The 25,251-nt window shown below is 42.8% G+C and overlaps 1 protein-coding gene across 2 annotated transcripts in view; it reads left to right on the top strand.

The window, feature by feature from the left end:
• Positions 1-25,251, top strand: part of LOC126281607 (mitochondrial outer membrane protein SLC25A46-like) — a 51,918-nt gene that overhangs the window by 12,065 nt on the left and 14,602 nt on the right. For both annotated transcript variants that reach the window (XM_049980714.1, XM_049980715.1), the window contains 4 exons: positions 2,856-2,912; positions 3,864-4,009; positions 6,463-6,599; positions 8,312-8,433. In XM_049980714.1, the coding sequence (XP_049836671.1) occupies positions 2,856-2,912; positions 3,864-4,009; positions 6,463-6,599; positions 8,312-8,433 (462 nt within the window). The remainder of the gene's footprint in view (positions 1-2,855; positions 2,913-3,863; positions 4,010-6,462; positions 6,600-8,311; positions 8,434-25,251) is intronic.

Genomic DNA, 25,251 nt, shown 5'->3' with positions numbered 1-25,251 from the left:
TGATCTAAAAGAAGACCGTTGTTGTTTATTGTAGGACAAAATCGGATTTCATATCTTACTTAGAGGAAAACCTTTATCCCGGTTAATAATATTACTGGCTAATCTAATTTCAATGGATTCTTTAAGAACACATTCCCAATAGTGAGAAGCAGGAGAGATCAATTGTGTCTTGTCGTACATCATCTTGTGTCCTTCATTAAGGCAATGTTCCGCCACTGCCGACTTCTCAGGCTGGAACAACCGAGTGTGCCGATGATGTTCCACACACCGATCGTGAATAGTTCGAATAGTTTGACCAATATACTTCTTTCCACAGTGACACGGAATTTCATAAACCCCGGGCCTCCTCAAGCCCAATTATCTTTAACTGAGCCAAGAAGGGCTCCAGTCTTGGCCACCGGCGTAAAAACACTTTTAATATTATGTTTTCTTAAAATTCTTGAAATTTTGGATGATATACTTCCCGCAAAGGGTAAATAAGCAACAGATCCAAAAGTATCCTCTATTGGCTCGCATGACGGACCAAACTGAAGAGCATGGGATAATTGTTGTGTGTCCATTCTGTTTAAAAACAATCTTCAAATGATCAAGTTCTTTCAAATGTTTGTCGTCCAAAATGGCATAAGCTCTTTTGACCGCAAAACTCCACTACGTTGTGGCGGATGATAGCTGGTTGCATGAAGATAGCGGTCAGTATGAGTGGGTTTCCTATACACACTATGACCAATAGTCCCATCATTCTTTCTTTGCATTACAACATCAAGAAATGTTTAGTGCAAAGAAAGGAAATATTGTGTCAGGACAACGACAGAATCTGGCTGCAAACCCGTGAAGAATATCACAATGTTAATTGCTCTTAGTTGCTACACTTGATTTGACCCTTGCAGTTACCTGATTGCATTCAAAGAAACTTTTCTTGAACCATTGGATAAATAAGTATATCTGAGAACACTCTCCACTTAAACGTGCATGAACATCATTTTGACCTTAGGGAATTTGCTGTGTTTGCTTTCAGAACTTCCTCAAATGATCCTCTGAAAGTAGCTATGGGAAAAGTAAATAAATTTGTTTTATGAAATGAAAATACAGTACATTTTGAAACTTCTGGCAGATTAAAACTGTGTGCTAGACTGAGGATTGACCATAAAACCTTGTCTTTTGTGGAAAATGCTCTTAGCAATTGTGCTAGCCAGGCACAACTCCTGACTTGTCCACATAGCTTCACTTTCAGGAGTGCTGGTATCTCAAGGAGCAGCGCAGCAGAACTTCTGTGAAGTGTGGGAGAAAGGAGAGAGGTACTGGCAGAAACAAAGTGTTAGGTAGTCCTGAGGCAAGACTGGACATCATGGTCTATAAAGTCATTGCCCATGAATGGCAAGGTTCCATATTCAAGACCCAGTAAGGAACACAATTTTAATCATCCTGATAGTTTCAAATAGTGACATATTCATTCTGGATTCACAGAAACACTCTGGCTCATATCGCTGGACTAGCTGTCCTCAAACAAAGGATACAGTGAAGAAATAAAATGGTTTAGCGACAGCCTAAAGATGTTTCCAGATTGAATCTTTCACTCTGAAGCAGGGCGGCACTATTTTGAAACTTCATGACTGAGTAGAACTGTTCCTTTTTTTTGCCATTTGTTGTGGCAGTATAATATGAGCAATTATGATCAATAAAACTTTTTTTATGTTAGGGAAAAACAGACAAACTGCAGTATCACCTGTCATCATAGATCCATAACATCATTAAGATTGCAGAATTGAGCGAGGTGGCGCAGTGGTTAGCACACTGGACACGCATTCAGGAGGACATTTGTTCAAATCAACATCTGGCCATCTTGGTTTAGACTTTCCATGATATTTCTAAATTGTTTCAGGCAAATGCTGGGATGGCTCCTTTAAAAGGGGATGGCCGATTTCCTTCCCTAAACCAATTAATCCATCAACCAACCAGCAGTTCTTTCCACCACATAATTCAATTACAACAAAGAAAGAAGATAGTGGACACCCCATGGGGACCATTATGTTACTTATTACATGTGCAAACAAACACAGGTGATAAGAGACATGTGTAATTGCACAACTACAAAGAAACTAATGTGATAGCAGTGAAAACTAGGGGTTCAGGGCAGGGATAAACTAAATGTATGACAATGCTAATAATGAAAATACACCAAAACAAATACTAATGCAAAAATCAAACAAACTACATCCTCAACAATCAACAAAAAGTCCTTGGTACCACAAACTTGCACATGGCTCCAATACCTGGTACAGAAAATTTCAGTTGATCTACATAGATAAAATGAGGTCCACTGTACCAAAAAAAGCAAAAAATCTATTGTATGACTAATACTGAAAACGTAACCTCACCAACGTAGGTAAAGCAAAATCCATGCTACCTACCAACCCCAGTCCAGTGTAATTATTAACAACTAACAACGCAGCCAAAAAATTCATAAAAAATTCCATTAACACTAATTTGGATATACGAGGAGCACGTAATCATGCACATAAAAACATATACCATACATACCGCAGTAAAAAAAATAAGGCCATAAAAATGTACATACAAACCAGAGTCCGATGACACATAAATCTAGAAGTCTGGTGATAGCAAAAATATTATGTCTTCAACATAATCTCTCAAATGGCTAGCCTGGATTTCTCAAACCAACCACCACTCCAAATATAATGCCATACAGTGTACCACCAACAGTGCCAGGTCAAAGCATATGGTTTGTACTGCAAACTTCAGTTGATTTTCCTTATGCATTTAGTAAAACCAGTCCCAATAGTTAAGATTGGATATCTCTGCTTGATGCTTTCATCATAAAATTATATTTGTTTCAGGGAAATAACATGGAATAGTTCACTGAAATCTATTGGCCAACACATCTTACTGAAATGGTGAGAACATACTTCAGTACTTTTCTGCAGTAATAATTATGTGGAGTGAATTTTTTTCTTAGCAATTATTTCTCTTTATTGTTGATTTAGTTGCTTATAAAATGCAGTGTATTGAATCTATTGATACTGTACGTCAGATTTGACCTGTGACATAATGATGTTGTGGCATCTGTCATTCATTGTGTGCACACAGAAGTAGAATAGAACTTTGACAATATTTATTTTACTTTTATATTACTTTTTTGGATTATAGCTTACAGTGACAGACTTATCTGTATTGTAGCCTGATATCTTACTTATGTTAGAAAGTAACAGTTCAGTCAGGCAAAGCCAGCAAATGTGAATACATAATGTTAGTTGTGGGCTATCTCCTTAAGCATAACCCGAGTCCTGTGTTAAGCTGGAAGGTGAAAGTTTTGTTGCAAGTGAGGGAAACCAGTGAATGTGATGTCATGAAAGTAAATATGGAAATGAGCGTCTGGCATTGTGGGCCTGGAGTCCCCCATTCGGGGAAGTTCAGCCGTCGAGGGCAAGTACTTACTGCATTCGATGCCACATTTGGCGACTTGCATGTCAGAGATGGGGACAAAATGATGATGACAACATAACACAGAGTCCCTGAGCAGAGAAAATCTCCTGCCCCAGCCGGGAATCGAACCTGGGCCCCTTGGCGTGGCATTCTGCCGCGCTGACCACTCAGCTAACGGGGCGGACATGAAAGTAAATATAATTGTTATGATAGGTATTTTCTGCATACTGGATTTCAGTGAGTGGTTTATACATGGCATTTTGTTGACATCACAGGTCAAAGTGGACGGCACTATTGGCAGATTCAGTATTTCCATAAAATTCAACACAAGAAAAAAAATTGTGTGAATTAATGACGTGTGTAAATTATTGTGTGCTTGTTATAACAAGAATAAGACTTTGCAGTACTCACATACTTAACAGTGTCAGCCTAGCTGTGGTGACACCATTCTACTCTGCGAGCCTCGTGGAGACTGTCCAGAGTGATATCGCCAGTGAAAAGCCTGGTGTGCTTGATGTCTTCCGTGAAGGCTTTTGCCGTCTGTTGAGTTGGAGTGCCCCTCAGAAAGGTCAGTTAAAGCTGATTTGTTTTGTGCATACAAGGATTTTTGGTACTCTGTACTAGCGCGCAGCTTTTACTGTTCAAGTATTCCCCCTTTCTTGTGAAGAAGGGATATAATATTACTATTATTGGTTGCACAGCAATGTTTCTGGCATTTGTAGGCTAATATTAAAACAAGGCATGGGAATTGTAACATGGTTGGCCTCTCAACAGTCGTGCTGTTTAAAAAACTGGGAACTAGATCACATACTCATACCTTACAAATAAATGGTGACAATCGTTATAGGCGATCCACCACAACATTGCACTCTTATTTGGAATGATGCCACTTCAAATTCCCACCTAGGCATCCAGATTTAAGTTTTTGTGAATTGTTTGTCACTTTCACTTCTAGAGACATGCTCTTTGCATTCCTTGCTGAAGGTGGCTTTTGTTATGTGTGTACTGCACACCAACGTTGGTGCTTGTGCTGAGAGATGGCGTTCTGGCCAATATGAAATATATATCATCCAATTTTAAGAAAACTATTAAATGAAAAAATGATATTATGAGAAGGGAAGTTGCCACTCACCATATAGCGGAGATGCTAAGTCACAGATAGGCACAACAAATAGACTGTGTACGCACGCGCTTGAGTATGTGTGTGTCTATTGCTGATGAAGGCCTTGAAGGCAAAAAGCTGTAAATGGGAGAGTCTCTTTGTTCTGCCTATCTGTAACTCAGCATCTCCGCTATATTGTGGCAACTTTCCTTCTCATAATATTTTTATATTTCATCCTGGACTTTCCATTGTGTGATTTTTGCCTTTAGTTGAAAAAAGTTTTATTTTTGCACATCATACAGTCAGATATCTTCTCTTGATAAAGGACTGAATTTCTTTTCATTATACACCATAGGTACTGCACTGGATCAAATTAAGCAGAACATTGTGCAAAATTTTAAAAACCTTTCAGAGGTAAAAATGCACTGTATGAACTTCGTGAGAGATTGATTTTAGCCGATACATTTCAGTAAATGAAAGTAGATTAGATATTGAAATTTTATTTAAATTTGAGAGCAGAACAATATTTCAATCGATTCTCGAGTTATTGGGATTTATAGCTGAATGACAGTCATGCACGAATCGTGTGGTTATAACTAGTGCCCGATTTGTAAAAAAATAGTGATGCCTACTGTTGCAAATCAAGCACTGGTTATAACAAGTGTCACATTTCATAAATGATTCAAGGTACTGAAATGAGGTTTCTTGCAAATGATAGCATGCAGTAAGATATGTATGTTGTATGATAAATACTCGAAACTATTTTATCGCTGAGATATGGAAGTAACTCATTCACAGCAGTGAGAGGTCTGTGGGTCAGGACGCATACAGACACCTGTATAACTGTAGGAAAACCCAAGCGGCACATGTATTCACTTCCACGTCACCTGGGAAATGACATAACAGGACATGTGTACACTTCGAAAGCAGTGGAAGGGTTAAGATAGAGGATGGGATGGTTACTTGAACTAAAATATCAATGTTACAAAAGAAGAATAAAGTGCTGGCTATCATAGGAAATCACTGAAGACATTGTAACTTGCGTGTTACATTCTTTACCTCCAACAGTCTTAATTTATGCGCAATGCATGCTTCCTTTAATTTGATGGGTGACCCATTGTGTTAAGTATGGAGTGATGATATAAACATGGAGCTTGTGCACATGATGAAGTAAACAGACGTATATGTGACTATTATGTAAATATATGAGTGGCGTTCAATAAGTAATGCAATTTCAGTTGAAAAACTGGTGGAAGTTGCTGTCGGAAATTGTGGAACATTCCTGCTCCAGCTCCTATAGTTTCATGAAGTTCTGATAAGTGGCAGCACTATATGTAGCCTTCAAAATGGTGTCAGACCTGTCCAGTCTCCTGCTTGCCGGCTGACCACATGCAGCCGTGACTCCTGCAATGTTCGAAAATGTGGACACTCTTTCAAGGTGATCAACCTATTGCAACAAAACACTTCGGTGCTCCACGACAGTGCAAGGCCTCATCTCGCAAAACTCCATTGGAATGCTCTTAGTCATCTACCTTACAACCTGGATTTGACTTCCATCTGTTTGGTCCAATGAAGGATGTATTCTGTGGGAAGCAGTATGTGGATGATGTGGAAGTTATAGATGCAGCAGGATATTGGCCCCAACATCGACCAGTAGTGTGGTACCGTGCAGGTATACAGGGCTTCCCAATAAAGTGGCATAATGCTGTTACATTGAGAAATAGGCTTTTGTAATGAACCGTGTAGGGAATAATATGGTGTAATGGAATACTGAATAAAACCAACTTGATTTCAGAGAAAAATGGATGCATTACATATCGAATGCCCTTCGTATTTGCTTTCACGTACTTAGGAAGTGCAGTTCTCATGTGTACTTTAATATTAGCTGTAGACATTTATTATTCTGTTTCCATACACAGGTCGCATGCTGCCAGTGTGGGCCCTTGTTGTTCCTACAGTTGCATATGGTCTGTTCAGATATTTTTTCACCTTGATTGTACGTGGAACTACTAGCAGGCTGCTGCACATCTCCCACAAATACGAACAGAGAAAACAGGTATGTTGAATGATATTGTAAGTTGCATATTTATGTGTGCATGTGTGTATTTCTTTGTGGTGTGAGGAAAGGCAGTTACTTATCCTATACAATGGGTGGAAGAGAAAAAACTACTAGTCTTGAAATAGCAGTTCTTGCAGTACAGCTTCTTCACAGAGTTTGCTTGTGATATCACTCACCTGTAGCAATAAAGGTTTGACATCAAGATTGCTGTGTATCACATTGCATAGCAGTCACTTATTTTTGAGCAGTAATCATGAAAATGAGCCTGTCTATAAATTCCACACTGGAAAGTTGCTACTCACCATATAGCGGAGATGCTGAGCCGCAAAAAAAAAAAAAAAAAAAAAAAAAAAAAAAAAAAAAAAAAAAAAAAAAAAACACTGTCACAAATAAAGCTTTTGGCCTTCTCTCTCTCTCTCTCTCTCACACACACACACACACACACACACACACACGACTGCAGCCTCGGGCAAAATATTGTTACATTCTGCCCTGGATTTTCCATTGTTTGAATTCCACACTGGAGTTGGAAAAAAATATGTGAATGTAAATTTGGTAAAATGTATGGAGAAAGTTTACAGAAGAAATTTAAGTGTATAAAAAAGTGTATAGTGTGTGGATTACCCCATAGAGGGGAGATGGGCACTACAATCATGTACTCAGAGGATAGGCTGTGGTCTTAAAATATCCAAAGAAAGGGTATCAGTACAAGTAAAATTAGTTTCAAATTCTGAAGATATGCTAGAAAGAGCTCTGTTTTATTTGAGCTGAAGTAAGTACTGGAACAGTACAGTTTTTTAATTTTGCCTCATAAAAAGTATCCATGACATTTTGTGGTTCCTCAATTCCATATAAGGTCATTTGTTAATAATAAATCCATTAAGTATGTCAGCCAATTCATTTTCCATGGTTGTCCTCTCTCATCTTTTGAAGAACTTTTTACTGCAAAGAAAATTGAAAAATTTAACTGAATGTATGGTACCATAAGTAGAATGTTAACTAAGGAAGAAATGAAACAATGCTGAAGTTCTTCAGTGGCGGAACCAGCAAATTTACACTGTGCTGACGTGTAGGTCCTCAGTAGCAATGACAAAAGTAGAATCCAAGCTTCCAAAATGAGATTCCTTAAATTAGCTGTGGCTGTGATAAAGACTGACAGGAAGAGAAATGCAAGCATATGACAGGCACTCAACATTTACAGCTTAAATGACAAACTCGTAGAATTTTGTCAGAATGGGAAATTTCTTATAGAACACATGAGCAAAGAATGTTTGCCAGAATTGGCCTGTGGGTAAAGGCCTACAGGGTTCCATAAAATGTGCATATCAAAGAGAATTTGGAAGTTCTGTTCCCTTGAAGAAGAAGGTGAAGAAGAAGAAGAAGAAGAAACTATAATGATGATCAGTAATACCAATTATATCTTATAAATTTATGTGAACCCTTTAATGTGATTTCCCTGCCATAATATACAAAACCTTGCATTTCATTCTCATTCCATTTCTATCTCCTTTTGTATCCTCCCCCCCCCCCCCCCCCTCTCCCCTCCTCCTGAGGTTTTCAAGCAAAACTAAAGACTAATATATCTTCTTTCTTGTATTTTCTTCTCCATTTGCAAATTGATTAATTGTGTTGATCATCATAAGCTTGTTTCTAAATAACTTTCTTGTGAATGAAATTTGATAAATTAACATTATGCACATATTTTATAGGGAGCATTGTCACGGGAAGTGACTACTCAAGCTGCCTCTCAAGACATTGAACTGCATGCTGCACTTTTTGCAGTATTTGCAGCAGATGTTATCTTCTTCCCTCTGGAAACAATACTACACAGGTTGGTAATTGTAATGAGTATGACATATTACATACCCATATAATGTAATTGGATAGATAAAAAAATCTACTCACCAAGTGGCGGCAGGAGAACACACACACAGAAGGAGGAGGAGAAAATCTGATGATAATGATGGTGCATAAGGCAAGTCTTGCAGCAGGGATGATCACAAGGGTAGGAACCATAGCCTAGATTTGTACGGATGCAGTCTCTTATAGCAAACCCCACCATTCTCACATCAGCCTTCGCTGGACGTAATTACCCCACCGGCCTAGCTCCAAAAAGAGGTTTCCCGCACCATCACATCCAATGCTGGTACTGCTGATCCCTCCAAAAAACAGTTTCGGAGCACACCACTTGTCACTCAGTATTATCCCGATCTTGAATGTATTAATTAGCTCTTGGACAGTGCCATGACTTTGTGAAATCATGCCCTGAAGTGAGATCCATTCTGTCTGCGATTTTACCCATCACACCTAGAATAGCTTTTCATCACCCCCCCCCCCCCCTCCAAAAAGAAAAAAAATCTCCTTGTCAAACCCAATGCTCCTTCTGCACCCATCGCCCTACCCCTGTGACTATCCCCGCCATACTGCAAGAATTGCCCTATGCACTCTCCTACAGCCATCTATACCAGCCCTGAACTGACAAAAATATACTATCAAAGGGAGAGCCACCTGTGAAATAGTACATCATTTACCAGCAGTTATGTAAACATTGTTCAGCCCATTACATCAGCATGGCTACGCCCCCAGTTATTGGTCAGGATGAATGGGCATAGGCAGAGGGTGTATACCAGCAACACACAATATCCTGTTGCAGAGCATGACCTTTGTGCCTGTTTCACCACACGTACCATCTGGATTCTTTCCTCAGACACCAGTTTCTAAGAACTCCACAGGTGGGAACAAATGCTACAACATGTCCTTGGTTATCGCTACCCACATGGCCTTAATTTACATGAATTCCTTCTATCTCAGCATTTCTTTGTGGTAACTACTCCTTTCTTCTCTACATCTTTCATTTTCTGACCTGTCAATTTTTCGCTGTCCCCTCCCACCTCTGTTACATAAGATGCACCTATTTTTTTACTCTTATTAACTTGTGCACAATGTTTTAGTAGTAATTTCTGTCTTTCATATTGCCATGTCTTCCACCTTTAAGTTCTCATGTTTTCAAATCTCATCCAGTGCAGTCCCCAACAATCAATCTTTCCTTCTCATACTGTCCTGTATGTCTCCCCTAACCCAGGGTTCTGTGTGACTTTTCCGAACTTTACACCTTTTCCTAAACCTCTGCAGTCCTTTTCCTTCACTCCTCTTCCTTCCCCTTCACCTCTTCTGCCGGAAGGAGGAGCCACTGGCTCTGAAAGCCTGCACAAGTTAAACACTTTGTGTGTGTGTGTGTGTGTGTGTGTGTTTCTCCTGTTGCCCCTTTGTGAGTAGATTTATCTATCCAATTACATTATATAAATAAAATAGAAAGAAACTTCCACATGGGAAAAATATATTAAAAACAAAGATTCCAAGACTTACCAAGTGGGAAAGCGCCAGCAGACAGGCACATTAACAAAACACACAAACACACACACAGAATTACTAGCTTTCGCAACCGATGGTTGCTTCTTCAGGAAGGAGAGGGAAAGACGAAAGGATGTGGGTTTTAAGGGAGAGGGTAAGGAGTCATTCCAATCCCGGGAGCGGAAAGACTTCCCTTAGGGGAAAAAAAGGACAGGTGTACACTCGCACACACATACACACACATATCCATCCGCACATACACAGACACAAGCAGACATATTTAAAGGCCTTTAAATATGTCTGCTGGTGTCTGTGTATGTGCGGATGGATATGTGTGTGTATGTGTGTGCGAGTGTACACCTGTCCTTTTTTTTCCCTAAGGGAAGTCTTTCCGCTCCCAGGATTGGAATGACTCCTTACCCTCTCCCTTAAAACCCACATCCTTTCGTCTTTCCCTCTCCTTCCTGAAGAAGCAACCATTGGTTGCGAAAGCTAGTAATTCTGTGTGTGTGTTTGTGTGTTTTGTTCATGTGCATGTCTGCCGGCGCTTTCCCGCGTGGTAAGTCTTGGAATCTTTGTTTTTAATACAATTACATTATATTGTCAAAAAGTGATTATTTTCATTGTTATATTACTTACCATTATATTTGTTAGTGTAGAACCTAAGTTTTCAGAATTAGCAATGTGCATTTCTTTGTTCTTTCATGAAAAATATTCACAGTGCAGTCCCAGTGCTCATGTGTCTCCCAGTAAGCAGTCACTCCCACATTTTATTAGTAATTAAAATATTCTGCTGTGGGACACACACACACACACACACACACACACACACACACACACACACACACACACACACACACACACACAAGAAGAGAGAGGTGCATAGGTAGCCAAGTACAGTAGAACTTCCATTAACGCTGAGAAAATACACAATAACATGAAGAACAGAAACAGATTCCTAGTATAGACGATGTAAAGATTGTCCTGATTCTCTGAAGGATTGTCACTAACAAAATGTGGTTCTGGAAGGTGCAAGTCAGCACTCACTCAGTCTTTCACAGTCGAGAATCATTGCCGTAGGCACAGTTGTTATAGGCTGCACTGTGATGGCCTGATTCTGATATAATGCATTGCACTCTGAGGAAGAGACTTGGGGCACTTCTGAAGTATTGGGTGGTTATAATGAAAGTGGAGCTACTCACAGAGGGCAAGTGTATGATGTGATTTATCATATTATAAGGAAACTTGGTAGATATTCTTATGCATTAATGTGGAACCAATTTACAGTGGAAAAAAATGTTCTAATTTTGGCCACTAATCGCAAATCTGGCACTGAATGCAAGAAAGTCGTATAAAAATGTTTTCATATGTAATGGATTAGGAATGAGGTGTGGGTGAAAAGGTCAAACAAGTGAAAAGGCATAATAATGGTTTTATTATTAACCGTGGGTTACGCAGTTAGTGCAATATGAGCTTTAGAGATGTTAACAAGATGCTGCACCCATAAAACATGATTAACTGTTGCTCACAGCAGTTCTGGTGGAATCTTAGCAATGTGTACCTATATACTGGTCTTCAAATCAGGTAGAGACTGAATGTGTCCCTGGTAAACACGTTCTTTTAGGTATCACAAGAGCTAACACATGGATTCAGATCAGGTGATCTTGCAGTCCAGGCATCTAGCAAAGCTCTGAAGGTAAAACATTTTTGGAAGGTTGCATTAAGCAGATTTTTCACTGGGCAAGTGTCAAGGGGTGTTGACCAATCTTTCATGAAAAGCAGGTATCACATGCTGTACAAGGAGGTCTTGGTAACATGCAGATATCACAATATACCTAACAGTCCCTCTGGGTGCGTTCTCTTTAAGAAAGAACAGACCAAGAATAAAGGTGCTTGTGAATCCACACCACACATTCGCACGGTGAGTGGAATAGTTCTCTTTGTGCACAACACACAGTTTAACAATATCTCAAATTCTGCAGTTCTGCTCAATGCACCTTGTGCCTCATCACTCCATGGAATATTGCCTGGCCATATGTCATCAACTTCATTCTGTGCGAGAAACTGAAGAGCAAATTCAGAATATTGCTGCATTACGATAAGGTTTCAGTTGTGGCACTGTCTGGGTCTTGTACAGGTACCATTGTAAAGTAGACTGCAAAACTTTATGTACCGTTGACCATGGTATGGACAATTCTTGTGACACTGCATAAGCGGTAACACTACCTGAGGCACATTCTGCATGGTCAGTTACAGCAACAGCAGCCTTATAAGCAACGTCTAGTGGGATAAGATGCCTTCCTCTTCCAAGTCCTGCACAAAGCTCACCCATATTTTTGAATTTCATTATCATCATTTAATGATATTGGGCCTGTCCTTGGACCTTTCAGTTGACGATACTTTCTCAACATAGCTCTGTAGTTGCTGTCATTTACATGAAACAGTTTCCCTAACCGTGCAGTGTCTCTTCTCGATAGCTATACTGTTCACTCATGTTATGTCTTGTCAAATGACAGTGTGTATGTCATACAAAGAAGAGTACCATGCTTGATTTGCACCTGGTGGCCACAGTTGTAACTAATTTGCTTTCCAGCATACATTGGTTCTGTATTAGTGAATTAGCATACCTACCAAGTTTCACTGCCATGCAATAATTACAGCCCACAGTGGACCTCTGTGAGTTGCTGCATTTTTAATTTTAACTACCCGATGTATTTTGATGTTGAGGCTGGGCAGTGTCCCACTATTAGGGCCACCTGACAGAGGAATACCGGGAAATGGCCTAGTGTTGCATGGCTCATGGTTGCAAGCCTGTGCCAACTGTATCCAGTGGATGTGGTGACCTCCATACTGCAGCAGTCGTCACAAGCAAAATTAGCTGTGCCGACTTGCAGATGTATTGGCAGGGCTTTGTTTTGTGGCATGGGGCTGGATCGTGAGGCACAAGCCATATGCCACATTCCTCTTCCCTTTGGAGGAGGTGGTGGAGCGATTTCAGTGCATAGACAGACAGTGACTGCAGCAGAGACAACAGCTGAAGACAGGGCACTCCTCTTCCCTTCAGAGGAGACGGCAGATCCATCTCACTAGGTAGACAGTGGTTGCAGCGGAGGTGACTGCTGAAGATACTGCACTCATCTTCCTCGCAGAGGTGGTGGAGCCATCCACTGGAAGTGGCCCAGAGAACAGGAGCTCTAGCAGAGTCTAACCTAAGGCTCGGACATGTGTCCCAAAGAGAAAATTCAGGCACTCTGAAGATAGAAGAAGACCCTGGAGAGTGGGAATGGCATATTTGAGGTCGAAATGAAGGCGCTTGGCATGCCGCAAAGGTGCCTGTTGGGAAATATAATCCCAATGCATGAGGCGTGTAAGAGTCACAGTTGGAAGAGAAGACATGTAGGGAAGGAAGTAGGGTCCTAAGGACATAGGCAGAACACCAGCAACAAGCAAGAAGGATCACTGAATGAAGTTACATGAGAGGGCTACAGAGAATGGAGAGATGCCATCATTGGACTGAGAAGGTGCCGGCACGCAGGAGGCAGAGGCTAACGACATTGGAAACACCATGAAGAGACTGAAAGTGGGTGATGGCAAGTGGTTCGTCAGTGTGTGGGTCAGTTGAGTGCATGCCGGTAGCAATCAGACCTGTGGCCATTATGCCTGAGCCGGTGATGCTATAATCCGAATCGCAGGTCACAGCAAGTGCCCGGCATGGGACAGCAAGTCATGTCGTAAAATGTCAGTGCAGGCTGGTGGGGAGGTGCTCAAACTAGTGATGGCTGCTGTGATGCAAGGTGGAGCTATCCACTGGAAATGGCCCAGAGAACAGGAGCACTGGTGAAGTCTAACCAAAGGCTGGTCAGGCAAGAAGCATCGTAGAGGACAAGGTGGCAGCCAGGTCCAGACATGACAGAGCAGGGGAAACACCCCGGGAGATTGGCAGATGTCCCGTCACCAGTGGTGAGAGGAGCCCAAGCAGTGAGCTGCCCTCAGGAGGAAGGCCAGCAGTGGCTGTGGTCTCCAAGGACAATGTGGAACTAGCATCAAGCACGGGCAGTGGTGGGCAGACCTGGAAGAACAAGAGACATGCAGGGTTATTGTGGAAAGGACAACCCTGTAATCAAAGGTGGTGAGATCTGGCGCTGCCAGGCCTTGCAGCGAAAGTGCCAAGCAGGCCCCCACTGAATGCGTAACATGCGGGATGAAGGTGATTGTCAGAGAAGAATGTGAGAACAGGAGACAGGCAAGGCCAACAGTGGGTAGGTAGGTGGTCTGGGAGGTGAAAGAGGACATCAGAGATGGGCATGAAGTAATGGCAAATGGCAACAGATAGAATGATGGGTGATGTGTCAAGGTGTGACAGTTCAGGATCAGCGTGAGTGGAAAGGAGATAAGTTCACGGTGGAACCAGCTGATGGAAAAGAGGAGTCCACATAGTGGGCAGACATCAAGGACACCAGGAGGACAGGAGATGATCCTACAGGAAAGGATTCCTACCAGGACAGTTACTCCAGAGTCAGAAGCAGAATGGGCAACACAGGGAGTGAGTGAGTGGAGGCAGAGAGGTCAGAGGTTGGAGGGCCCAGAAGCAGCAAGAAGATAGGTATCAAGAAAAGTAGAAATTCGAAGGAGGCAAGCCAGTGCAGCTAGGAAGGTGGGCCAAGAACCCAAAGCAGAGTCAAAATCAGGGGGAAGTGGAGGCAGTGGCATTGAGTCATGTGCATGGGGGCATCGGGACTGGCCAGGTGCTGTTGAAGCAGGTCTGAGATATGCTGAGGGTGGTGCCCCATCCATAGCACATGGGTGTGTAACCACTGGAAAGTGCTGCAGCAGGCGTTTGGTGTCCTGGATCAGTTGTTGCTACTGTTGACTGCTTAACTGGGAAAGCTGCAGAAGCAAAAGTGCCAGCATGGAAGGTGCTATGAGAAATGGGTAAGTGAGATAATGACAAGAGCCCAACAGTGACAAGGGAAGTGGATGTTGTGAAAAACAGCCCTAGCATGAGACACAGACAAAGCAAAACGAGTAAGAATGGGATAGAGAAGCATGAAACAGGGGAAACTAAGTGTAGACAGTGAAGTGCAAACCTAAGTAAACAGGAAAGATGGCTGTCAAAGGTGGACCAGAACAATGAAAGCTCTGCGGGGAGGTGCAGAGAAAAGGGCTACGTGGTTCAGCACAAGACACTGAGGATGAAGATCCAGAAGTTTATCTTAGTTGCCAACTTCAGTATCGTGTTATTGATGATGCACACTCAAGAAGAGAAAGGTGCCCATCTAGACAGAATAATACATCTTTTATTACTACAGAGAAAAAACACAATAACGTGAATAATGGAAATGGTTTCCTAGTATAGACAACATAAAAATCATCCTGATCTACTGAATGATTGTGACTTATACAGGTGCAGGTGAGCTCTCAGTCTGTCACAGTTGAGAATCATTGCCGTAGGCACAGTCACTGTAGACTGCACTGGTGATGACCTGATACTGATGTAATGCGATGCACTCAGAGGAAGAGACTCGCAACATTTCTGAAGTACACATTGTGATGAGGCCATATTTACACTGGTTGGGCAGTGTCTTGTAAGGGCTCCCTGATGGAGGGATACCAGGAAGTAGCCTAGTGTCACATAGATGCATTAATACTGGCTGTATCCAGTGGCCGTGGCGCACTCGATGCTGCAGTAGTTGTTGCAGGTGAGATGAGCTGCTTTGACTTCCAGGTGTCTTGGTAGGGCAGGAACCTGCAGCACTCCATTGTGGCATGTGGCTGGTCATGAAGCATCAGATGTATGCCACAGTAATTGATAGTTGGTTGAGACCTGAAGTAAAGAGTAAGGAAATTTTCAACACCATGTGGAACAAATATTGGAAAGATAGATCAGACTCTACATGAGGAGGATAGCTTATAGTGACTGGCAGATATGAAAGGTCTAGCAAAGTTGAAAATGAATCCAACTAGGAATTAATATGAACAGGTTTAACTCAGTAAGATGTTTGTACCAAGCACCAGATTCAGATGCGACATCTTTGTCTACCCTCACCCTCATTATAGGTGGGTGCTCATCCCGGGATGTTAGTGAGCTGTTCTCCCGTTTTAATCTTCCTAAATGTATCCCACTCTACTGCACAAGGAAGGAACTATTAGTTCTGAAAATCGGGAAGTATGTCGTTTTTACGTTTAGATGTATCTATTCAGGGCTGTTTTAAGATCAAAGTGATAAAAGCGGCAGCTTCTGGCACCAAACTGAGGGTGGGTGCCAGAGGTTCCCAAGTGCAGAGTGTATCGTATCTAGTACTGAGGATTGACTGTCCCCTGCAATAGACCTAGATGCAAGACCTGTCCCATACATCCTTCCACCATCATCGCCTACTCCAGTCTTGCCACAGGCAGGCATCTCCTATCCCATCAGAGGCAGGGCTACCTGTAAAAGCAGTTATGTAATCTACAAATGGAGCTGAAACCACTGTGCTGCTTTCTAGGTGGGCCTGACAACCAACAAGCTGTCTGTCTACATGAATGGCCACTGTGGCCAAGAGACAGTTGGACCACCCAGTTGCTGAAAATGCTGCCCAACACAATGTGCTTCATTTCAGTGATGCTTCACAGCCTGCACCATCTGGATCCTTCCTACCAACACTAGTTTTTCTGAATTGTGCAGCTAGAACTCTCCTGCAGTATATCCTATGTTCTGAAACCCCCCAACCCCCCCCCCCCCCCCCACTCTCCCCACGCTCTTAGCTTTTGCAAGTCCCTGTCCTTCACATACTACCTATCACCTTCACCATTCCTGCACTACACAGCCTTCTCTTCCACCAGAGCATTCACTAATCTTTCCCCCCCCCCCCCCCCTTTACTTCTCTCCACCCATCAGGTGTTGTTGCTGTATACAGTCCTTTGTTGTGCTTGTCTGTAAATCAACATCTCCACTATATCGTGAGAAGCAGTTTATCCTTTCAATAATATAATCATTCTCTTTTGTATCACCCACTATTTTGTTACCTGGCAAGGTGGCACAGTGATTAGCACACTGGACTCACATTCTGGAGGATGACAGTTCAGACCCATGTCCAAACATCCTGATTTAGGTTTTCCGTGATTTCCCTAAATTGTTTCAGGAAAATGCTGGGATGGTTCCTTTGAAAGGGCACAGCCAATTTCCTTCTTCATCCTTTTCTAATCAGAGCTTGTGCTCTGTCTCTAATGACCTCATTGTTGAGGAGGGGTTAAACACTGATCTCCTTCTCCTCCACAATTTTGTTTTTCCTTTTCAGTTTCATACTAAAAAATTTGACCATATTTATCTATACTCCTGGAAATTGAAATAAGAACACCGTGAATTCATTGTCCCAGGAAGGGGAAACATTATTGACACATTCCTGGGGTCAGATACATCACATGATCACACTGACAGAACCACAGGCACATAGACACAGGCAACAGAGCGTGCACAATGTCGGCACTAGTACAGTGTATATCCACCTTTCGCAGCAATGCAGGCTGCTATTCTCCCATGGAGACGATCGTAGAGATGCTGGATGTAGTCCTGTGGAACGGCTTGCCATGCCATTTCCACCTGGCGCCTCAGTTGGACCAGCATTCGTCCTGGACGTGCAGACCGCGTGAGACGACGCTTCATCCAGTCCCAAACATGCTCAATGGGGGACAGATCCGGAGATCTTGCTGGCCAGGGTAGTTGACTTACACCTTCTAGAGCACGTTGGGTGGCACGGGATACATGCGGACGTGCATTGTCCTGTTGGAACAGCAAGTTGCCTTGCTGGTCTAGGAATGGTAGAAGGATGGGTTTGATGACGGTTTGGATGTACCGTGCACTATTCAGTGTCCCCTCGACGATAACCAGAGGTGTACGGCCAGTGTAGGAGATCGCTCCCCACACCATGATGCCGGGTGTTGACTCTGTGTCCCTCGGTCGTATGCAGTCCTGATTGTGGCGCTCACCTGCACGACGCCAAACACGCATACGACCATCATTGGCACCAAGGCAGAAGCGACTCTCATCGCTGAAGACGACACGTCTCCATTCGTCCCTCCATTCACGCCTGTCGCGACACCACTGGAGGCGGGCTGCACGATGTGGGGGCGTGAGCGGAAGACGGCCTAACGGTGTGCGGAACCGTAGCCCAGCTTCATGGAGATGGTTGCGAATGGTCCTCGCTGATACCCCAGGAGCAACAGTGTCACTAATTTGCTGGGAAGTGGCGGTGCGGTCCCCTATGGCACTGCGTAGGATCCTACGGTCTTGGCGTGCATCCGTGCGTCACTGCGGTCCGGTCCCAGGTTGACGGGCACGTGCACCTTCCGCCAACCACTGGCGACAACATCGATGTACTGTGGAGACCTCACGCCCCACGTGTTGAGCAATTTGGCGGTACGTCCACCCGGCCTCGCGCATGCCCACTATACACCCTCGCTCAAAGTCCGTCAACTGCACATACGGTTCACGTCCACGCTGTCGCGGCATGCTACCAGTGTTAAAGACTGCGATGGAGCTCCGTATGCCACGGCAAACTGGCTGACACTGATGGCGGCGGTGCACAAATGCTGCGCAGCTAGCGCCATTCGACGGCCAACACCATGGTTCCTGGTGTGTCCGCTGTGCCGTGCGTGTGATCATTGCTTGTACAGCCCTCTCGCAGTGTCCGGAGCAAGTATGGTGGGTCTGACACACCGGTGTCAATGTGTTCTTTTTTCCATTTTCAGGAGTGTGTTTTCAGTTGCTTTCATGACAAATTTTGTAAAATTTAGCTACTTACTTGTGTGCTTTCCTCACATGCAACATATACTGTTAAAAAGTATCCTACAGTGTTCTTCTGGATGTTCATTCAAATTTATATTTCCATTTGTGATTAATATTTCAACAATTGACCCATTGACCTTCTCCAGGTGCTGCGAGTTAAGCTGTTGCATCTACTTGTTGCCAGACTAACGAGACTGTGAGCTATTGTTAGTGTTAAACTGTTATTTATAGCACTCAGGGACCCAGCAGTCATTTGCTGGGTACAGGCTTGGCAATCCTGGGGTTCCTGAGCAGGAAATTGGTAAGTGCCATCAGTCCTCCGTCATCGTAAGCTCTGGGCATTCTTCAGCAACCACTGTGCAGTGTGGCGGTGGAATGTTGTGTGGCACAAGGAACAGGGATATTGATTTGGTCACTCAGATTGTGAGGATGGTAAAAACCTCTACAAAAAAAACTTCTCAATCTAAGGCTTACCTAGGCATATGGAGCACTGCCTAGGTGGACTCGTATTTCCGTAACTGCTCATGGGACCAAGATGTAACCATTGAAATTCTCTCCTCCTCCTCCTCCTCCTCCTCCTCTTCCCACTGGAAAGGATGTGCTGCTGCTAGATACTAACACTCAATCAAAGAGGAGGGCTTGGGTAGCCTGTCATCTTCAAGGATTGCCCCCTGTGCATGTGTTTGCAGGAAACACATTTTAGTGTCTACAGGGCTGTACACTATATTGCAAGAATAACTTGACTGGGGAAAGGGCCAAGGGAGTGTTCGCTGCGTCTGTCAGCGACATGCACCACTCATCTGCTCTTACCCTATGGCTGCTGACCTGAAAACACTGCAGCTGAAATTCATGAGAGTCAGAGGATCACTGTTTGCTTTCTGTATTTACCTCCACAAGATGCAATAGACTCTGAGACTCTCACAGGTCTTGTGGAACAACTCCGACCATTTCTGCTGCTGGGAGACTTCAGTGCCCAACATGTCTTGTGGGGGTCAGGTTTTGGAGGATATCACGACATCTCACAAACTGTGCATCCTCAACATAGGTACTCCCACTCATTTCTGTGCTGCTGCTGGGTTATTCTCAGCCATCAAACTCTGTTTCTACTCTTCAGCCCCAACAGACTCTGTTGTATCTTGGTGGATTTGTGAGTGCCCCTCAGAAACCCGGGACAGGCTTGTGGCTCTCTAACAGTGTAAGTACTGCCCGACAGCAGACAACCTCACAACCTTTTAGATCACAGGAGCCAAAGCTCAACACATAATTAAAGAGGGCAAGAAAAGGTTATGGCAAGCATTCCTGGATTCCATCAATTGTTCCAATTGTTCTACTAAGTATGGGAAACCATCAGAAGGATTTTCAGTAAACACAATCATTTACCGATAGCACTAGTCCTGATACAAAGGCATATCCAACTACAACCAGAGATATCACTCAGATGATGGCAGAGCGTTTTACACAGACTACTGTCAATGTTAGCCAGTATCTATTGTTTCATTGCTACTGCGTGACTGTAGAAAGGGACAAGTTAGACTTCAGATTCAAAATTCAGAGTCTTACAGTTACCATTTCTCCACATGGGAGCTGTTTTTGGCACTGTCTGAGACTTATGATACTGCACCTGGTCACAACCAATGTTCTAATTTGATATGGCGGACAAATCATTTCCCAACTCTTGGAGAGAGAGGCAGTTTTGATGCCTCTTCTCAAACCAGTAAAGGATTGCATATGTCCCATTAGTTACCGGAGTATCGCCTTAACGAGCTGTGTCGAAAGACACTGAAGTGAATGGTTAACTGTCATCTGGTCTGTTTGTTAGAGACCAGGTAACTCCTTAGCCACTGTCATTGTGGATTCCAGAGATTTTGGTCCACTATAGACAACCTTAAGCTGTTTGCTGCTGCCATTCAGCAGGCTTTCCCACACAAACATCACTGTCTTGCTATATTCTTTGATATCAGTAAGGCATACAACACTACTTAGAGACAAAGTATTCCAGAATAACTACATTAGGGGGCTTTTGTGGCCATCTCTCCATCTTCATATGATCTTTCCTGTCTAAACAGGTTTTTAGGTCTCGCGTTGGTGACATGCTGTCACATCCTTTTGAGCAGGAGAATGCTGTCTTCTGGGGCAGTGTTCTAAGTGCTACCCCCCCTTTGTTATAGCCCTAAACAGAATCACATCTACAGCGGGTCTCTGTTCAATGCTGCCTATTTGTGTGCTGCTTTCTGTTTCTCCTTCAGTGTTGCAATAGCGATTTGCAGAGATTAGAGGATTGGTCTACAAAGACAGGTTCTCACTTTCCTGTTCATTTTAATCATTCTAATCATATTTTTAATTTACCTGCATTGCACGTAAGGGATACCATTCTATGTTTTAAGGCCTCTGTGAGGTTTCTTGGCCTCACTTTCGACTCCAAATTGTCATGGTTGCCACATCTACAAGATCTGAAAGCCAGAACCCAGAAGGCACTGAAGATCATAAAGTGCCTTACCCCACAGGTTTTGGGGGATTGGACACGGTGCATCTGATCCAGTTTTATAGGGCTTTTGTACGTTCGCTCAGTGTGTGGATTGGTGAGGCCTGCTTACCTGAAGATCATTGTCGCTGTCCACCATGAGGGGACTAAGCTGGCCATGGGTGCTAGCAGGATGACCCCCATCCTCAGTCTCTGTGCTGAGGATGGTAACCACCACTGACAATCCAATGGCAACTCCTCATGATACATCCGATATGTATGTTCCTCACAGGTCTGAATTTATCTGCATAGGAGAAGGAAGCCAATGTGATCTCTGTGTGCATACCACGTGGAGTCATTCCAGACATGGAACGGATCCTTCCAGATGCCATGAAGAGCACAGGGTGCAGCCAACTGCAGGTACTGGCTCATGTCAGTACCAGTGATGTGTGTCGCTTTGGACTGGAAGAGATTCTCTCTGGTTTGAAGAGCTATCAGAAGAAGGCCTCGACTTGTGCCATATGGTGGTGGGATTTTGGGCTCTGCTAAATAGGTGCAAAGTCCATTAAATGCAGGTGGTGACTACACGGGTAGCAGGGGCTGTGTGGCATGGACTAGGTGGTTTTTTGGGTTAGTCTCTCTGGGAAACACAAAAAGGGCTTTAGTCTCAAAGAGTGGGGATTGAACACAGGAAGAATGTAGATGTAAGAACCATCGGTATAACAGTCGTAAAATGTCATAGCTGTGTTGGGAAAGAACCAGAGCTCCAAGCGGTAATAGAAAGCAGTGATGCGCAAATCGTTACAGGAACTTAAAACATCATCCGAAATTGTGCTAAATGCATTCTCTGAAAATTATTACAAGCAATTAGGTAATGAGCCCACTCGAATAGTAAATGTTTGCGAAAACACACTTGACGTCTTAGCAACAATTAACCCTGATCTAATAATGAGCATAAAAAATACAGGAATTAACAAAAATATGCCTATTAAAAAAGAACAAATAAAAGTTTGCTTTACGCCTTCCTGAGAGACAATCTCCACTCCTTCCACATTAACAATGCAAGTGTAGACCAGATGTGGCTTGAATTCAAAGAAATAGTACCAATTGCAGTCGAGAGATATATACCAAATAAATTAACAAACGATGTAGCTGATCCCCCCCTTGGTACAGAAAACAGATCAAAACACTGTCGCAGAAACAATGAAAAAATCATGCCAAATTTAAACGAATGCAACATCCCTAACATTGGCGATCTTTCACATAAGCTCAGAATTAAGCACAGACTTCAATGAAAGTTGCTTACAATAGTTTCCACAATGAAACTTTGTCTTGAAACCTCGCAGAAAAGATTCTGGTTGTACGTAAAGTGTGCTAGCAGCAAGATACAATCAATTACTTCTCTGCGCAATAGCAATTGAAATACTGTCGATGGCAGTGCTGTTAAAGCAGAGTTACTTAACAAAGCCTTCTGAAATTCCTTCACCAAAGATGAAGTAAATATTCAAGAATTTGAATCAAGAACAGCTGCCAACTGAGTAACTTAGCAGAGTTGTGAAGTACTTAATAAAAGCAAGTCTTCCAGTCCAAACTGTATACCAGTTAGGTTGCTTTCAGAGTGTGCTGATGGAATAGCTCCATACCTAACAGATATATACAACCACTCACTTGATGAAAGGTACGTACCCAAAGACTGGAAAGTAGCACAAGTCACTCCAGCATTCAAGAAAGGCAATAGGATTAATCCACCAAGTTACAGGCCCTTATCATTAACATCTATAAGCAGCAGGATTTAGGAACATGTTGTGTTAAAACATTGTGAATTGCCTTGAAGAGAATGGTCTATTGACACACAGTCAACACCGATTTAGAAAATAAGCTTCTTGTTAAGCAGCTGTCTTAGGTTGTTTGCAGATGATGCTATCATGTATCGTCTAGTTAAGTCATCAGAAAATCAAAATAAATTGCGAAACTATTTAGAAAAGCTATCTGTATGGTGTGAAAATTGACCCTAAACAATGGAAAATGTGAGATCATCCACATAATGCTACCCCTGTTTTTAGCTGTCCTGTCCTCTGTCAATTGGGATTAACATGTAGCCATTTTTAACTCCTCTCTTTGTCCTTCATGTTCTACAGTTTTGACATGCATGCATATGACCCAGTGCCCTAAAACAAAACAAAAAAACAATCCACATGAATGCTGAAAAGAATCCATTAAAGTTTGAAAGGTAGGAGACGAGGTACTGGCAGAAGTAAAGCTGTGAGGACGGGGCGTGAGTCTCGGTCTGGCATACAGTTTTAATCTGCCAGGAAGTTTCAGAATCCGTTAAACTTCAGTTACTCGATAAATCAATCAAATCTAAGATTCAACTAAATACCTAGGAATTACAATTATGAACAACTTAAATTGGAAAAATCACATCGAAAATTTTGTGGGGAAAGTGAATCAAAGACTGATTTTTAGGCAGAGCACTTAAAAGATGCAACAGACCTACTACAGGGACTGCCTACACTATACTTGTCCATCCTCTTTAGGAGTACTTCTGTGTCATGTGGGATTATTACCAGATAAGATTAACGGAGCGCATTGAGAAAGTTCTGAGAACAGCATGTTTTTCATTATCGTCAACTAGGGGGGAGAGTGTCACAGACACAATACAGGATTTCGGTGGACATCATTGAAACGAAGGCATTTCTTGTTGCGGCAGGATTTTCTCACAAATTTCAATCATCAACTTTCTCTTCCAAATCCGAAAATATTTTGTTGAGGCCAACCTACGTAGGGAGATATGATCATCGTACTAAAATAAGGGAAGTCAGAGTTCGCATGGAAAGATATGGGTGTCTGCTTTTTCCACACACTGCTTGAGAGTGGAATAATAGAGAATTATTGTGAAGGTGATTCAACAAACTCTCTGATAGCCATTTAAGTGCATTTTGTAGAGTATAGATATAGGTGCATGTAGATGTAGATATAGATATCATATTGTTGCTCATCTACCTCTGGAACGCCTTTTCTTCAATTGTTTATGAGCAACAAGGCCTTTTTGGATCCATGTACAGCATGTGCTGTAATCACTTCATGTGAGACAAGTCCAACTGCAAATCCAGGGTTTTAACAATCTTCCACCCTGGTTACAGCAGAGGCTCAGGGTAATTTTAGATTTAGTGCAGTAACAGGATAGTTTGCACTCCTGCATATTTTTAATACATTATTTAAGGACAGTTTAACTGAGCACCACAACTCTACAGCTGTCTTTACGAGTGAGCCAAAACAGGACGACTCTGTTGGTTCCTCTTTTTTTTTCCCTGATTGTGTCTTAAAGGTCACACTTTTACTGTCTTTGTTGCAGAATTATGTGCAAAACTAAATGCGATCTTCTCGGCACAGGAGCGGATGACACATGATTTGAGTGCTAAATTTCTTGTATGTTCCAATTCTCTGAGTACCCTTCACTCTCTACAATGCTTGTATGCAGCAGATGAAGTAATCCAGAATATCTAGGATGCCCTCCTCCAACTACGACGACTGGGGAAGGAGGTGTCTTTCTTCTGGGTACCAGGGCACATTTAGCAGCCAAGGAGCTGTGTCATTGTCCTCAGTTGTTTCAGCGTGCCATCCCCGTGCAGGCTGTCACCTCGCTGTTGAGCTATGGCCGTGTGTTGATGGGAGGACGGGTGGTTGGAAGTGACAAACAATAAGACTGAGTATCAAGGTATGTGTGGGTCCTCCCTTGTTGGACACCTTTATCCATAAAAACGGTGTGCCTCAAGGTTCCGTCCTGAGCGTCATCCTCTTTGCTGTCACCATTAAACTTATAATGGCCTGTCTCCCGTTAGGCATCTCCGACTCCCTTTTCATTAACGATTTTGTGATCTATTGCAGTTCTCTACTGACTTGTTTCCTTGAGTAGCGTCTTCAGCACTCTCTCAATCGTCTTTACTCATGGTGTATCAACAATGGCTTTTGCTTGTCCACTGACAAAACCATTTGTATGAATTTCTGGCGGCACAATTGTTTTTTTCTGCCATCTTTACATCCTGGGCCTGTTGCTCTTCCATTTCATAAAA

The sequence above is a fragment of the Schistocerca gregaria genome, chromosome 7 (assembly GCF_023897955.1).
Source record: "Schistocerca gregaria isolate iqSchGreg1 chromosome 7, iqSchGreg1.2, whole genome shotgun sequence".
Taxonomy (NCBI): Eukaryota; Metazoa; Arthropoda; class Insecta; order Orthoptera; family Acrididae; genus Schistocerca; species Schistocerca gregaria.
This window is presented reverse-complemented; position numbering and strand designations above follow the sequence as displayed.